This window comes from Triticum dicoccoides, chromosome 2A (genome assembly GCF_002162155.2).
Source record: "Triticum dicoccoides isolate Atlit2015 ecotype Zavitan chromosome 2A, WEW_v2.0, whole genome shotgun sequence".
In the NCBI taxonomy this organism is placed as follows: domain Eukaryota; kingdom Viridiplantae; phylum Streptophyta; class Magnoliopsida; order Poales; family Poaceae; genus Triticum; species Triticum dicoccoides.
The window spans coordinates 782057169-782073181 of NC_041382.1; the positions used below are offsets into that span (position 1 = coordinate 782057169).

The following is a 16013-nucleotide window of genomic DNA, read 5'->3' on the forward strand; positions in this document are numbered from 1 at the left end:
TCTTCTCTCACTATTTTTTTGACTGTCATGTATGGAGCCCCGACAGACTTAAAGTCAACCCAAAATGTTGTTTAATTCTCTTTCTGGCAAATCCAAGGCACTCGATATTTCCTACATTCTAGCACAAAACATATTAAAATTTATAGAAAAATCCGACATGACCTTTGCTAAAAAGAACATATCAAGCAGAAATTAATCAACACTTCGGCAAAACATAGGCCACTCGGAGGTGTTCTCTGCATTGATAATGAAACATAAGTGCATAGAACAGGGAGTAGCCTCACGAATACTTTCTCAAAAAAAACTAGCTTCATTACATTGTCACATCTACTCATCTACTACTCTACTACATCTATGAAAACATCTACATCATCATCGACAACAACAACATGGAGATTTGGCTGGTCTCACCTTGAGGTCGGAGGGGGTCAGTGATGGGGACGACGACGGGGATGATGCAGGGGCTCCTTGATTTCTGCAAAAACAAAATATAAACCAAAATAACATTATCCTGATTTTAGGACTTAGTGAAACCTTATAAGCTATCAACTAAACATTATTATGCTGATTCAAAAGATCTACATTTACTAAAAAATTGTAAAACTAGTTATTTTACTAAAAATTTGTATTACCAAATATACCCTAGTTCTATCCCTAATAGCTATCCATCGATCCATCTATCTATCCAAAGCATTACTAAACAACCCTAGTTTAATCCATCTGTCTATCCATCTATCTATCCAAGCATTACAGAAAAAACTAATTTCATCCACCCATTTATGCCATGCAGGAGGGAGGGAGGTTGAGGGTCCGAGGGAGATTATGGGAGGGAGGGAGGGAGGAGGGATAGGGTCGAAGGGAGGGAGGGAGGGATGGAGGAGGGAGGACGGACGGAGGGAGGGAGGGAGACATACCGGGGGTGACGGCGGCAGCAGCGGGCAGCAAATGCGACGAGCGACGGTAGCAGCGCCGGGCGGCACTGGAGGGACGGCAACGGTAGCGACGGGGATGGAGATGGAGAGTGTAGAGGGAGAGTGACGGCCGCGCGCAGGTGAAGATAAAGTTAGACTTACCAGTAGCGAGGGATAGGAAAAGGCGCTACTGCTAAACTCTGTAGCAGTAGCGCTATCCTGACGACCGGCACTACTGCTAATCGGGGCCTACCTACTGGTCCCGGGCACACATAGCAGTAGCGGTGGGCGAACGACAAGCGCTACTGCTACCAAATTAGTAGTTGCGCTGGTTTTGGCCAACCGCTACTACTATAGGTAGCCCCGGTCAATACCGATGGGACTGCTTAGCAGTAGCGCTGCTTTGTACGCCCACGCTATTGCTACTTCACAACCTGTAGCGCTGGTTGTGGCCTCGCGCTACTATTAATTAGCAGTAGTGTTGCTGGCTTAGCCCTTGCTACTGCTAAGATTCTATCTACAAACTTTCTCCTAGTAGTGTTTCGATCTAGCCGAGGTGGCCAGTTGAATCGACATGGAGCGTGATGTTGCCAAAGGCGAAAGTTATCCTGAGAGGAAAGTCATGTCGTAGCTGACCTAATCGTCGATTTGAAGGCATGCCATTGAAACGCTTCGACTGCAGAGAGGGAGCTGCATGGGCCACCAATGATCTATCAGATCTCGGGTAGGGGGTCTTGAGCTGGCAGTCTTACACGATGGTAAAACAGGGACACATGATTTATCCTGGTTCGGGCTCTCTCGAAGAGATTACCCTACGTCCTGCTCTGATTGTATTGATGTCGATGGGGCACAAAGTAGAAGTTGATCTACCATGAGAGAGTATGTACGAGAGTTTTTGTCTATGGTCCTCACCCCTCGGCTTATATAGATGCCGACGGTGCCTAGGGTTTACATAAGTCGGTTAAGGGGTAGTCATGAAGAAGACGGTCTCAAGTCTTGTATGTGTAGTCTTTGAGTGTTATCCACCCGTGTTTTGGGCCAGACGATCATGGCCCACTAGTTGATCATTTTGGCAGTCCTTGGACCGGCTCATATGTCAAGCACCCCATAGACCAGGACACCTTCACCTAATCAGAACTCGTTAGCGGAAAATTCAAATGGGGCAAAATGCGGAAGGAATCTTTAAATTAGGGGGGGGGGGTTCAAAATGTGACCGATTTCCTATTTGGGGATAAATCTGCCACAAGCGTATATTTTAGAGGTAAAAAATGTAATTAAGCCTTTAATTGGTGAAGCCGGGGGAAACTCCTTTTTGATCAAAAATGAAATGTACACCGAAGAGAGCTGTAATTTCAGACGCCATAGAAACTTTTCACATTATTATTTTCCTAACAATCGCAATCATCATAATTATTTCTCCCAATCACGTTATTATTTTCCTAACAGTCACAATCCCAGACTAGAACCACATGGCAGCACGTATATATTATCTCCAGAGATTCACTAAAAAAGAATCTCCAGAGTTCAGACCGGCCACCGCGACTCCACGCGCTTGCTTGCTCACTCCCAGGTGCCGACCTCCATGAATCCGTCCTCGGTGGCGCAGCCCCGGAACATGCCGGTGCAGTTGAAACCGTAGGCCACCTCGCCGGTGCCGGAGACTGCGATGAGGCCCGCGAAACCCTCGTCGAGCCGCTCCTTGACGCAGAAGTCCACGGCCTCCTGGAGAGGCAGGCCCTTGTACTCCATGACGGCCGCCACGTCGCGCGCCAGCGTGGAGCGGATGATGGCCTCGCCCTCGCCCGTGCACGACACGGCGCAGTGGCCGCACGCGTAGGTGCCGGCGCCGATGAGCGGCGAGTCGCCGATGCGGCCCGTCATCTTGTTCATGAGCCCACCCGTGGACGTGGCCGCCGCCGTGTGGCCGCTCGAGTCCACCACCGCGCACCCCACCGTCTCTGGCGCGTAGATGCTGATGGGCAGCCCGTTCATCACCATGCCGCCGTTAGTGTGGCTCTCCGACGCTGCGGCCTCGGCGAGTGGGATGCGGTAGTCGAAGAGGATGCTGTTGGACTCCTTGGCGAGCTTGAGCATGCCCACGTTCTCCTCCGTGATGAAGTAGCTATTGTCCACGGAAAAAAATTCTATGAGACCAGGTCTCACGGATTAGCAGGTGAGACCCATTCTGATGGATGACACGTGGCATTCACAAATCACAAAGCATCCACCCCACCCCCCACCTGAAATCAGGGGGGGAGAGATTAGATGCTTTGTGATTTGTGAATGCCACATGTCCTGATTTATATGAGACCTGGTCTCATATAATTTTTTTCCATTGTCCATTGTCCACGGTCTCCATGCCCTGCAAACACATCAAGTTTGAAGCCAAATCAGATCAACACATTCCACTAGTAAAATTGTCTTTAATCTCAGTTAACTCTTGATGCAAATAAAGATCAATACATTCATAATCAAGTTTATAGTTTCCTACTCCTGTTGAGCTACAAAGGAACTTTGTGAAAGATCAATACATGCAAATAAAGATCAATACATTCATAATCAAGTTTATAGTTTCCTTATTGAGTGGGGGCGCATTCATTCTAGGTAGGAAACATAATCAACGAAGGCTAATCTCATTACCTGCTCGCGGGCAAAATCCTCGGCGCCGTTGAAGGCGAGGTAGGAGTGTGGGGACTTGTCCATGACACGGCGGGCGAGGGAGACGGGGTTGCGGACGGTGGAGACGCCCGACACGGCGCCGCAGCGGCGGCCGTGGCCGTCCATGATGCTGGCCTCCATCTCGACGGTGCCGGCGCGGGTGAGCGCGGAGCCGCGGCCGGAGTTGAAGCAGGGGTCCGTCTCGAGCTCGCGCACCACGGCCTCCACTGTTAGACTTAATCTTGATTCCATGTATCTGCATATTTAGTTTGCTTTCGTTGTGCATGTAGGATAGGTTAGAGAGTAGCTAGTGTGGTGAAGCTTCAGCGGAGGCACGCGGAGAAGATGAGATGTCAGGCTGCCGTGCGACGCGGCGAGCACGACGAGATGTCAATGTTGCTGTGAGATACGGCCAAGCCGTGAGATGCGGCACGACGCGATGGTCGCTGGAGCGTGATGGGTTGGAAGATCAAGTTGAGCCTGGCCGTTGCCGTGGCTGCTGAATATGGCCGAGTCTTGTGGCAGTTGGAGTGATTCTAGCAAGGAGTAAGATAAGGCCAGTTAGTACGTGCATGTAGATATGGGTTAGTTAGTTAGTGGCTTACTGCATGCAAGGAGGTGGTGCGGTTAGTGGCGAGTATGCCGGCCGGGCTATGTGTGCGTGCGTGTGCATGGGATTTGCATGAGGCCATTAGCCCCTGGCTATGTGTATATATATCTTGCATCGGAGTAATGAAAGGAGTGAGGCCGAGAGGTGAGGAGAAACAATGTAGCCATTCGTGGTAGCCAAGGGAAGTGACTGGGCAAAGCTATCGTGTCTTCTCCTTGGTTTATGTGTGCGTGTGCGTGTTTCTCGGTTCCTTCCTTGGTGTGTGTGCGTCCATGTGATCTTGAGAGAAGATAGAAAGGAGAGAGAGAGAGCTGTGCGAGGCAGCGCAAGGTAGAAGAAGAGCGGCGCTGTGAGAGGCGGCGCCAACATCCACGACGTCCAGCGCGGCGGCGCCGGACCGGAGCATGTCCACGCCAACCTGCAGGCACCGCGCCAGCACCCGCTCCGCCTCCTCCTGCCTGTGGACCGGCAGGTTCGGGTCCACGCCCGCGCCGCCGTGGATGGCAATGGCCCAGCGCGCCATGCGTGTGCTGCCGCTGGTGGTGGTGTGTTGTGCACTACGTTCTCTTCTTTCTTGTTGCTCTGTTGGTTCGTGTGTGTTGTGTTGGAGAAGAAGGCATGGATATATGGCGCGGTATTTATAGGGAATCAGCCACGAGAGACGATGGCGATGGAGCACTCGATCGTTCATATGGCATCAAATTACCACGTAATCTCGTGGGGGTGCGTGAGATTCTACTGCCGAAACCGCTGTCACTTGCCTTTCTAACAATTTTTATTACTACTAGGATATATAGATGAACTTTCCCATTGACGATCCCGTAAACTGGATCCATAATCCGTGATGGAGATCAGACCAGATCACCCATGAAGGAACTGCCAAATTCTGTGAGGTCGCGAGGCCTCAAATTAATACGGAGTAGATCAGATGATGCACTTTTGGCCTTGGTTTAGGAAAAAGAAAATCAATCTCGGTTGCCATTCCATTCCATTCAAAAGATGTTCCAGCTGTTGCCATTTCTCAATTATCTGGTCTACCCACACCTGTTTTTAGGGTTACCCACGCCATTTTGTCTTGACGAGCCAAGGAAGATTAGGGATTCCTTCCATGTGTACTACTACTACTACTACTACTACTACTACTACTACTACTACTACTACTACTACTACTATTATTACTATTATTATTATTATTATTATTATTATTATTATTATGTGCTGAAATACCGTTGCCATTATCAGCTACGGTGCATCACATACGACTTGGCCCGGAGCACCGACTTCTTACAAAAACAGAGTACGTACCGATCTGTTGAGAATATTCACAATTTTTCAATTGAATTAATCCAGAGAATCATCATGAGCATGGCATTGACAAAATTAATCTAGACTAGAGAATAATCTGCGAAACATCCTCACATGGCATAATCAATCTCCGTTACTTCCTATTTACCATGTAGGAGTAGTTGTTTCAGCTCTAAAAAGGTTACTCTCTCAGTTTATAGGACGTGCCGCGTGCGCGTACCCCTAAGTCATTAATTGTCATCCACGGCGGCGTGGACTGGGCCATTGCCATCAACACCAATTCACCTTATTTCTTCCCGCATAGAACGTCCTGCGAGGCAGCCCTCGAACGGAGATGCTACCTCAGCGGTGGCTCACTAGTTCAAGATCGGCTGCGAGCCTGTGACCTGCTTCAAGGGGCGGACGCATCCCCTGCTTCATAGTAGGAGGGCCTCGCCATGGTGCCACCGAAGTTGCAAGGTCGCCCCGGTGTTGCAGACTGGGTCGCCGACGTGCTTGGGACGAGCCGACCGCCAGTGCTGCAAGGCCTGGGGTCAATGATGTCCGGTCCAGTCGATGATGCGAAGGGGCGGTGGTGAACTCTGCTACAAGTTGTGCAGCGAAATTGCGAATACGAACGGCTGCTGTATGCAGGCGACTCACCGGCTCTCTGATGTAGAGCTCGCCGGCAGTGCCCCGATGCTGCAATGAAGGGCTTCAACAGTCATGGTGACGCTTCGATGGAAACGACCAAGAGGCGTGCTTCGACGACATCAGCGAACGTGGCAATGCTAAGGCACGTGCTTGAACGGTCGCGGCCATGTTTCGGCAGCCATGACGACAAGGTGTGCATCGACAACATCGACGGGCGCGACAATGCTAGGGCACGTGCTTCAACGGTCGTGGGATGCTTCGCAGCCACAACGATGAAGCATGCTTCGACTACATCGGTGGACGCGGGCAATGCGGCGACGCGTGCTTCAACCGCCGCGGCAACACTTCGACGTCCACGACGGCTTCGACAGACGCGGCTCTGCTGCGACAAATGCTTCAACGGTCGCGGCGAGGTTTTGACGGCCAAACGCGGCGATGTTACGACGCGTGCTTCAATGGCCGCGGCGGGCCTTCATCGGCCATGACGATATAGCGTGCTTCGACGGCATCAATGGACACGGCAATGCTGCAACGCGTGCTTCGACGGCCACGGCGTGCTTTGACGGACGCGGCAATGCTACGACGCGTGCTTCAATGGCCGCGGCGGGGCTTCGTCGGGGATGACGACACGTCGTGCTTCAAAGGGCGCGGCTTTGCTACGACGCGTGCTTCAACGGCCGCGGTGGGGCTTCGTCGGCGATGACGATACGTTGTGCTTCGACGGACGCGGCCGTGCTATGATGCGTTCTTCAATGGCCGCGGCAGGGCTTCGTCGGCGATGACGACACGGCGTGCTTCGACGGCCACTGCCATGCTACGACGCGTGCTTCAACGGCCGTGACGGGGCTTCGTGGGCGATGACGGCACGATGTGCTTCGATGGACACGGCCGTTCTACGACACGTGCTTCAACGGCCGCGGTGGGTTTTGTCGGCCATGACGACACAGCATGCTTCGACGTCATCGACAGACGCGGCAATGCTGTAACGCGTGCTTCAACAACCGCGGCGAGGCTTCGACGACCAAGACAACAAGGTGTGCTTCGATGGCATCGACGGACGCGGCAATGCTGCAACAGCCGCGATGATGAGACGTGTTGTGATGACGGCGTCATCAACAATAGCGGCGATGCTACAAGGCATGCTTCCACGGCGATGCTTCGACGACCACGACAATAAGGTGTCCTTGGATGATGTTGACCATGCTTGCTTCAACGGCAGGCCCCGTCCGCTGTCCTGTGAAGGTTTGCTTGAAGGCGTATTCCCTGCTACAATGGTGACCGACGTGGTGGACGCTTGCTGGTGTGAGGCGATTGGAAAAGTGTGTGATGTGAGAGGAAGGGTGGTGTTGCCTGTTGCGTGTTGAGTAGTCCGGAAAGTAGGATGGGAAGACGAAGATGATCAGAGAGTATCGGACGGCTGTAGAGGCGTTCTAAGATCAATCGACTTATTTGTAGCAGCCGTCATAAATAAGACACCTATATATTATGTAGGTAAAAAATCAAATATTGCGGGAAACAATATACCGAGACTGAAACTTGATGTTCTTTATATCAACTTTTTTTGCGAGAAAACTTTTAATCTATTCATCTTAAATCATGGCAATACAACGAACACCAGAAATAATAAAAATTACATCTAGGTCCGTAGACCACCTAGCGACGACTACAAGCACTGAAGCGAACCGAAGGCGCGCTGCCGTTATTGCCCCTCCCTCATCAGAGCCGGGCAAAACTTTGTTGTAGTAGACAGTCGGAAAGTCATCGTGCTAAGGCCTCATAGGACCAGCGCAGCAGAACATCAACCGCCGCCGATAAAGAGTAGCGTAGATAGGAAGGATTCAACCTGAAGAAACACAAACGTAGACGAACTATGACCAGATCCGAACAAATCCATTAAGGATAGATCTGCCGGAGATACACCTCCACACGCCCACCGATGATGCTAGACACATCATCGAAACGGAGGCTAGGCGGGGAAGACTTTATTCCATCTTCAGGAAGCCGCTTCTGTCTCGTCTTCCTGAGAAGGACACAAATCCTAACAAAACTTGAAGAAATATCTAAAAACGGAGCCCTCCCGCCGACAAGGGCCGGGATCCACCGCGCCATCATGTCCCTGAAGCCACCGGAAACGAGATGGACCGGCGACGGTGCCGACGGGAGGCAAAGGACCCCTAAGCTTTTGACGTAGTAGAAATCATCTACAATTAAACGTCCTTAAGCATATGAGCTCTCGCATCAAGGTTGGCACTTCTTTATATCTGTTAGAATAAGTATATATATCGGACGTGGAGTTCTAGTTGTATACAGGCAATTGACTTGTACGTCAATTGTCCCAGCCGTGTCCTACTCTGCAACGATCTCTGATCGATCTATTGTGATATAAATATAAGGCAGGTGATCCCAGGAGATCATCATGCCTCAACCAATCGATCCTTGATTTCTTACATGGTATCAGAGCCTTCTCTTTTATATCGCATCTAGATGTCTCTCGTTCCCTTCGGCGGTTCCCCAGGAGCTTCTTCCTCGATCAGCTAGCCCATGGCGACGCTTGGCGACACCTCCCGCGAGAAGCTTGGCCGTGACAACTTCCTCCTGTGGAAGGCGATGGTCCTACCTCCGATCCGAGGCGCAGAGCTCGATGGATACCTGGATGGCTCAATTCAAGCTCCGGCCAAGACCCTTGATGTTCAGAAGGCCGACAAATCAGGCACCGAGACGGTGCCAAATCCCGAGTATGCTCGTTGGATAGCCCAAGATCAGCAAGTTCTTGGATCGCTGCTGACCTCTCTTTCGCGCGAAGTTGTAACTCAAGTCGTCTCCATGAAGACGTCCGCGCAGGTCTGGACAGCTCTTGAGGAGATGTACTCCTCCGTCTCTCGGTCACGAGTTATTCAATTTCGGACCCTGTTCGCCGGCACTCGGAAGAACGAGATGACCACCACCGCGTACTTCACGAAGATGCGGGGCATTGCGGACGAACTCACAGCAGCAGGGAAGAAGATAGAAGACGATGATCTCATCTCTCAGATCCTTGCTGGATTGGATGCAGAATATAATCCGTTTGTCTCATCCATTGGTGCCAGAACCGATGCCTATTCCTTGAGCGAAATTTATGCTCAGTTTCTTGCGTTTGAAGCACGCTTGGAGTCACAAAATTCTAGGTTGCAACAATATAACTCGTCAGTGAATCTTGCTGCACGAGGAGGACATGGCAAAGGAAATCGTGGAGGCAAAAACAGTAGTGGTGGCAACCGCGGTGGCTACGGCAACAACAATCGTGGAGGCTACAACAACTACGGCAATAATTACAGCAAGGGGAACAACTATAACCATGGGAACAACAGTTACTCCAACAATAATCGCCGCGGAGGATGACCAGGACCAGGAAGTGGAACGAATCTTCCTCGCGGTGAGAGGCCTACTTGCCAGATTTGTGGTAAGATTGGGCATCCAGCTCATAAGTGCTGGTATCGGTTTGACCCAAATTATGTCACCAAAGAGAGATATGGTGGAGCAGCCACTACTTCATATGGAGTTGATTCCAATTGGTACTTTGATACTGGAGCAACTGATCATATTACAGGGGAGCTCGACAAACTGACAACACATGCTCGCTACAACGGTCCTGAACAAGTTCATGCAGCTAATGGTGCAGGTATGGCTATTAGTCACATCGGTCATGCAATCATTAATTCTTTTGATCATACTCGAAATTTCCATCTTAATGACATACTTCATGTTCCCCAAGCCACCAAAAGTCTAGTTTCTGCTAGTCGTTTTGCTTTTGATAACAATACTATTGTGGAAGTTCACCCTCATGCTTTTTTCATTAAGGATCCAACAACGAAGGAAATTCTTCTGCACGGCCCATGTGAGCGTGGCCTTTATCCGTTGAAATCACCATGCTCGTCTCCTTCCTCTGGTATTCAAGTTTTTGGTGCTTCAAGGCCATCACTAACAAGGTGGCACGATCGTCTTGGTCATCCGGCCTCTCCAATAGTCAAACAAGTCCTTAGAAAGTATAATTTACCATGTTCCGTTGAGTCCACTAGTGAGTCCGTGTGTGATTCTTGCCAAAAGGCTAAAAGTCATCAGCTTCCGTATCCTAGGTCTTCGAGTATATCTAGTGCTCCTTTAGAGCTAGTCTTCTCTGATGTTTGGGGTCAAGCACCCGAGTCTGTTGGTCGAAATAAATATTATGTAAGCTTCATTAATGACTATAGTAAATTTACTTGGATATACCTCTTACGAAACAAATCTGATGTGTTTCAATGTTTTCATGATTTTCAACATTTAGTTGAGCGCCTATTTAACACAAAACTCATAGCTATGCAAACTGACTGGGGTGGAGAGTATCACAAACTCAACTCCTTTTTTCAGCGTATTGGCATTACTCATCATGTTTCATGTCCTCATGCACATCAACAAAACGGATCCGCCGAGAGAAAGCATCGCCATATTGTTGAGGTTGGACTTGCATTGCTTGCTCATGCCTCTATGCCTCTTAAGTTCTGGGATGAAGCGTTTCTTTCCGCTGTATATCTTATTAATCGTGTTCCTAGTCGAGTCATCAATATGCTTTCTCCACTTGAACGTCTCTTTGATGAAAAACCTGATTATTCTTCGCTTCACGTTTTTGGTTGTGCATGTTGGCCAAATCTTAGACCATATAATACTCGAAAATTAGCTTTTCGCTCCATTCGGTGTGCTTTCCTAGGCTATAGTAACAAACACAAGGGATACAAGTGTCTTGATATTTCATCCGGTCGTATATATATCTCCCGTGATGTTGTTTTTGATGAATCTGTTTTCCCTTTTGCCCAACTTCATCCCAACACCGGAGCCCGTCTTAGAGCCGAGATCCTCCTTTTGCCCCCCAACCTTCAGAATCCTACGAGTAATGATCAAGGGGATGATGATTTGCATGATTATGTAACTAATCCTACTAATGAACCTGATGCTTGTGTTGACAGTACTCAGGAACAGGAAAAACTGCAGCAGAATTTGGTGCATAATAGCTCCGGTGGCAATGATTTTATGTGTATAGAGGATGGCACGGAGAGCGAGGCAGACTGCAGTGGATTGCGCGCGTCTACGGGACCTGCAGCATCGGGATCCTATCCATCAGGGTCGCCCACGTCCAGTCACCAGCCGTCGCATGATGCGTGTGGGACCTCCCTGCCGGGTGAAACACGCAGGGCCCCTTCTTTTTGCGCCGAACCAAGCACGCCCACGCGTGGGCATCGCGTGACTGGTGTTGTACCAGACTCACCCGCGTCCAGATCTCCTGGTACTGTCAAAATGGGTGCACATCCTGTACGTACACCCTCTACTGTTCACTCCTCGGGACTGCACACCAATGAGTCTTTCTCAGGTGAAGATGGCACTGAATCTTCTATGGCTTCTCCCGTTCAAGAAACTCAGTCAATACAGCAGCCGTCAATTGCAGATCGTGTCGTGACGCGTTCGCGTAATAATATTTTCAGACCAAAGGTTATCACAGATGGACGAGTTCGCTGGTGCAACATGTGCACGACAGGTGAACCAGATAATCTCGCCGAAGCTCTTGCGGACAAAAATTGGAAAGAAGCCATGGACGAGGAATATTCGGCATTGATGAAAAATAATACATGGCATCTTGTGCCTGCTAAGAAGGGTACAAATATTATAGATTGCAAGTGGGTCTATAAAATTAAACAGAAATCTGATGGAGAGATTGGCAGGTACAAAGCACGGCTTGTTGCAAAGGGATTCAAGCAGAGATATGGAATTGATTACGAAGACACATTTAGTCCAGTTGTGAAAGCAGCAACAATTCGGTTAATTCTTGTCATAGTTGTGTCCAACAATTGGAGTCTTCGCCAGCTAGATCTGAAGAACGCGTTCCTTCACGGTGTTCTAGAAGAGAATGTGTATATGAGGCAGCCTCCAGGGTATGAAGATCCAACCAAGAGGCAGTATGTATGTAAATTGGATAAAGCTTTATATGGGCTGAAACAAGCTCCTCGTGCATGGTTTTCTAAACTCAGCTCGAAGCTACTAAATCTGGGATTTTCCTCTTGACGGGCGGACATGTCGTTGTTCTTCTTTAAGCGAGGTGGAATTACAATGTATCTTCTCGTCTATGTGGATGACATCATAGTGGTGAGCTCATCTGATTCTGCGGTTGACGCATTGCTCAAAGATCTACAATGTGATTTTGCTCTCAAGGATTTGGGAAATCTTCACTATTTTCTTGGTATTGAGGTGAAGAGGAAAAATGATGGAATATTGCTGACACAGGAGAAATATGCTAATGATCTTCTCAAACGAGTTGCGATGCAACATTGCAAGCCATCGGATACACCACTTTCAGTTTCAGAAAAACTGTCAATTGAGGATGGTGATCGGCTGAGTGATGAGGATGGAACCAGATACAGGAGCATAGTAGGAGCATTGCAATACTTGACATTGACAAGACCAGATATTGCTTTTGCCGTGAACAAGGTTTGTCAGTTTCTTCATTCGCCCACTAGCATACACTGGACTGCAGTTAAGCGAATTTTGCGATACATCAAGGGTACACTTGGAGTAGGACTAAAAATTACAAAATCAAAGTCTACCCTTGTGAGTGCATTCTCAGATGCTGATTGGGCGGGTAGTCCCGATGATCATAGATCCACAGGTGGTTTTGCTGTATATTTTGGCGACAATCTTGTTTCTTGGAGTGCTCGAAAGCAGGCAACAGTATCAAGGTCAAGCACTGAAGCAGAGTACAAATCCCTAGCTAATGCAACAGCTGAGATCATTTGGATCCAAACACTTCTCAAGGAGCTCGGAGTCAATCAACCTAGAACAGCATGTCTATGGTGTGACAATCTTGGAGCAACGTATCTCTCGGTTAACCCAATATTTCATGCTCGGACCAAACACATTGAGGTTGATTATCACTTTGTCAGAGAGAGAGTTGCAGAGAAGCTTCTTGAGATTAGATTCATTCCCTCTGGTGATCAGGTAGCGGATGGTTTCACGAAAGCACTTGCTACTAGACAATTAGAATTGTTCAAACGCAATCTTAACTTAGACAAGTTATGATTGTGGGGGTGTGTTAGAATAAGTATATGCATCGGACGTGGAGTTCTAGTTGTATACAGGCAATTGACTTGTACGTCAATTGTCCCAGCCGTGTCCTACTCTGTAACGATCTCTGATCGATCTATTGTGATATAAATATAAGGCAGGTGATCCCAGAAGATCATCACGCCTCAACCAATCGATCCTTGATTTCTTACAATATCAACCTCTTGCACATCCCTATCATAGCAATCTTTATATCAAGCTCACTTGCTCCATCGTCACAGGCAACAAACGGAAGTAGCTAGAAAGGCGATCGAGGTTACGTGGTGGCTGCTGCGTGCGGCAAGGTCCGGGCGAGGGTGGCAGGGGGAGCGGGTCCTGTACATGGTCGACAATTAATTACCGGTCGGGCGTATTTCATATTTGAAAACACTTAATTACACGATGACAAGCAGCTACTGATAAGAAAGTAAGTACAAAAATGTTACACTTACATACACTTACGTTCCCATCTTACGTAAACTTCCTAACTAATCTCTTCACCCTCCTGATTTTAACTGAGTGGGCCTCTAATTTCGCCCAACAAAAAGATGCCACCTGGCCTATTACATTAATTACGTAAGACTAATTACGTAAATGTAGCATTGCTGAAGTAAGTATATACTCCTTCCGTCCGGAAATATTTATCGAAGAAATGAATAAAAATTTATGTATCTAAAACTAAAATACGTTTAGAACTTTAGATACATCTATTTCACCGACAAACATTTTCAGACCGAGGAAGTATCTGTATCAGCAGCGGCGGTTAAAGCTGCAACGACGGATAGCTAGCTGTCATCGATCTGTTGTTTCCCTGCCTTTTGACTGCTAGAGAGCACCGCAAAACGAACGCCCCACAGGATCTATCGCCATGGCGGCTCTCCAGATCCAATCCAACAACAAGCAAGCAAAAAGCCGAATCGGGGCCACAAGTCCATGGAACACCGGTAACTCGCAAGACCCCGCAAATCCAACACTGAATCGGGGCCAAGAGAGAGAGGCGTACGGGCGTACCTTGGCAGGCGGCGAGTTGGGCGCGTCCGGGACGCAGCAGTCCGCCGCAGGAGGTGTAGACCATGAGGAAGTCCGTGGCGTTGAGTCCGGCCGCGACCAACTTGGGCTCGGCGGCAGAGGCAGCCCCCGAGGTCGACGGCGGCCACCAGCGGTTCACAGCACTGCACGGAGGGGATGCTCGTTGCACAGAAGCGGGAGACCTCGGTGGCCAGCAGGGTCGGCTCGCACGGCTGCGGCCCAAAAGTGCAGTAGCGGCGGCGGCCGGGAGCAGCAAGGCCAGGAGGAGGAGGCGGAAGGGCCCCTCCATGGCTGTCTGGGATCTCCCTCTCTCGGTTCCTCCAACGGCTAGGGTGTCTCTCTGCACGCGGCGGGGCGGCGTAGGATGAGGATGGTGGAATAGAAGCCTCCCTCCGTTGGTGGTGGTGGTGGGATGACGATGGGAGAAGCGGGTGGCAGCCTTGGAGCATCTCCAAGAGCCGTCCAACGCGTTGCACGCTAAAAAAGCGTTTGCAGCGTGTCGATTGTCTGTTTTTACGCGGGGAGGAGTGCTTGCTCCAGCGGCTTCTCAAAAGTTTAGCGCGCGCGAGTAGCTCCGGCAGGCGCACTAAAAAACAGCGAGTGCGAGCAGCCGGCGTTTGCCATATGTTGCATTTTGGAGACGAGATGAGATATTTCAAACATCAAAACAAAGACATGGCATAATTTAAATCACCCAAACAAGTTCATGACATAAAAGTTCATGCCCAAAAGTTCAAACTCATGCCCACAACATCATCCAACCAAGCTGAAAATCCGAACCAAGTTCATGACACAAAAGTTCACACCAACGAATGGCCCATCAACAATCAAGCCTCGTCCTCGTCTTCATCTTCCTCTTCCTCTGATTCATCATCATCCGAAGACGATTCTCCCCCCTCCTCTTCATCTTCGAGCACCGACAGAGGCGAAGCCAAAGCTCCCCGCACTAGGGTTTGCGCCGGCGGCGGAGGAGTCGCGGGTGTTGGAAGGGGTGAGGGGGTGTCGGCGTAGCCGTCCATCGGGTCAATTCGCTGGCAGCGGCGCGGGCGGGGCGAAAGTGGCGCGGCGGAGAGAGCACGGCGCGAGTGCTCGAGTGTGCGGCGCGCGGAAGTGCACTAAATAAACGGCGCGCGATGGCGATTCGGACCGCGCGCTGAACTCTTTATGCCGCGCGCGTGGTTATTGCGCGCCCGCTGGAGCTCGGTTAGTGATTGCGTGTGCTAAAAACTATAAATTTACGGCGCGGCGCTTATATAGCGCGGCCGTCGGAGATGCTCTTATAAAGGAGGAAGAGACATGAAGGCTAAGCTAAGGTCGAGGCCGATCCTCCCGCTCTTTCTGCTATGCACAGAAGGGTTGAATGCTTTGCTCTTGCATGCTGAGGAGAATGGGGAAATATCAGGAGTTAAAGTTTGTAGAGATGCACCGCCAGTTACAAATCTTCTCTTTGCGAATGATTCTTTGATCTTGATGAAAGCCAACCAACAGAATGCGATGGCCCTGAAATCAGCACTAGATTTATATTGTGCGGTGTCGGGACAACTGGTAAGCGTGGAAAAGTCCAGTATTTTCTTTAGCTCTAATACAAAGGTTGAGATCAGAGAACAAATGTGTACAATACTGAATATAATGATGGAGGCACTGAATGACAAATACTTGGGCCTGCCAGCAAACGTGGGTGTTGGTAAAACAGATTGCTTTAAATTTCTGATTGAACGTATTGTTAAGAAAATTAGTGGTTGGAAGGAAAAATTACTATCTGTCGG

At 49.4% G+C, this 16013-nt stretch overlaps 2 protein-coding genes and 1 pseudogene across 3 annotated transcripts; 1 reads left to right on the forward strand and 2 right to left on the reverse strand.

Annotated features, from left to right (window-relative positions):
• Positions 1 to 2471: 2471 nt before the first annotated feature.
• LOC119352515 (probable isoaspartyl peptidase/L-asparaginase 2) lies at positions 2472 to 4702 on the reverse strand. Of its 2 annotated transcripts, none has more exons than XM_037619124.1 (3): positions 4547 to 4702; positions 3556 to 3791; positions 2472 to 3069 (listed from the first exon to the last, which is right to left on the reverse strand). In XM_037619124.1, the coding sequence occupies exons 1-3, from the start codon at positions 4700 to 4702 to the stop codon at positions 2472 to 2474; spliced, it is 990 nt and encodes a 329-aa protein (XP_037475021.1). The 2 variants fall into 2 exon arrangements, with proteins under 2 accessions (XP_037475021.1, XP_037475022.1); XM_037619125.1 differs by having other exon boundaries at positions 2472 to 3044; positions 3540 to 3791.
• A 4415-nt stretch (positions 4703 to 9117) lies between these two features.
• Positions 9118 to 9256, forward strand: LOC119359924 (annotated as a pseudogene).
• Positions 9257 to 13287: 4031 nt separating this feature from the next.
• Positions 13288 to 14562, reverse strand: LOC119352517. The gene is made up of 2 exons (XM_037619126.1): positions 14230 to 14562; positions 13288 to 13554 (listed from the first exon to the last, which is right to left on the reverse strand). Exons 1-2 carry the CDS (start codon positions 14534 to 14536, stop codon positions 13496 to 13498), a joined length of 366 nt encoding a protein of 121 aa, XP_037475023.1. The 5' UTR covers positions 14537 to 14562; the 3' UTR covers positions 13288 to 13495.
• Between the last annotated feature and the right edge of the window lie 1451 nt (positions 14563 to 16013).

Bases quoted from the DNA above. Each gene is read 5' to 3' on its own strand.
- LOC119352515 (XM_037619124.1), bottom strand. From the start codon at position 4,702: ATGGCGCGCTGGGCCATTGCCATCCACGGCGGCGCGGGCGTGGACCCG. The intron at 3,792-4,546 runs GTTGGCGCCGCC...CTAACAGTGGAG, and splicing joins CCGCGCTGGACGTCGTGGAT to GCCGTGGTGCGCGAGCTCGA. The intron at 3,070-3,555 runs GCAGGTAATGAG...CTAATCCGTGAG, and splicing joins GCCGAGGATTTTGCCCGCGA to ACCTGGTCTCATAGAATTTT.
- LOC119352517 (XM_037619126.1), bottom strand. From the start codon at position 14,536: ATGGAGGGGCCCTTCCGCCTCCTCCTCCTGGCCTTGCTGCTCCCGGCC. The intron at 13,555-14,229 runs GTACGCCCGTAC...GACCATGTACAG, and splicing joins CCAACTCGCCGCCTGCCAAG to GACCCGCTCCCCCTGCCACC.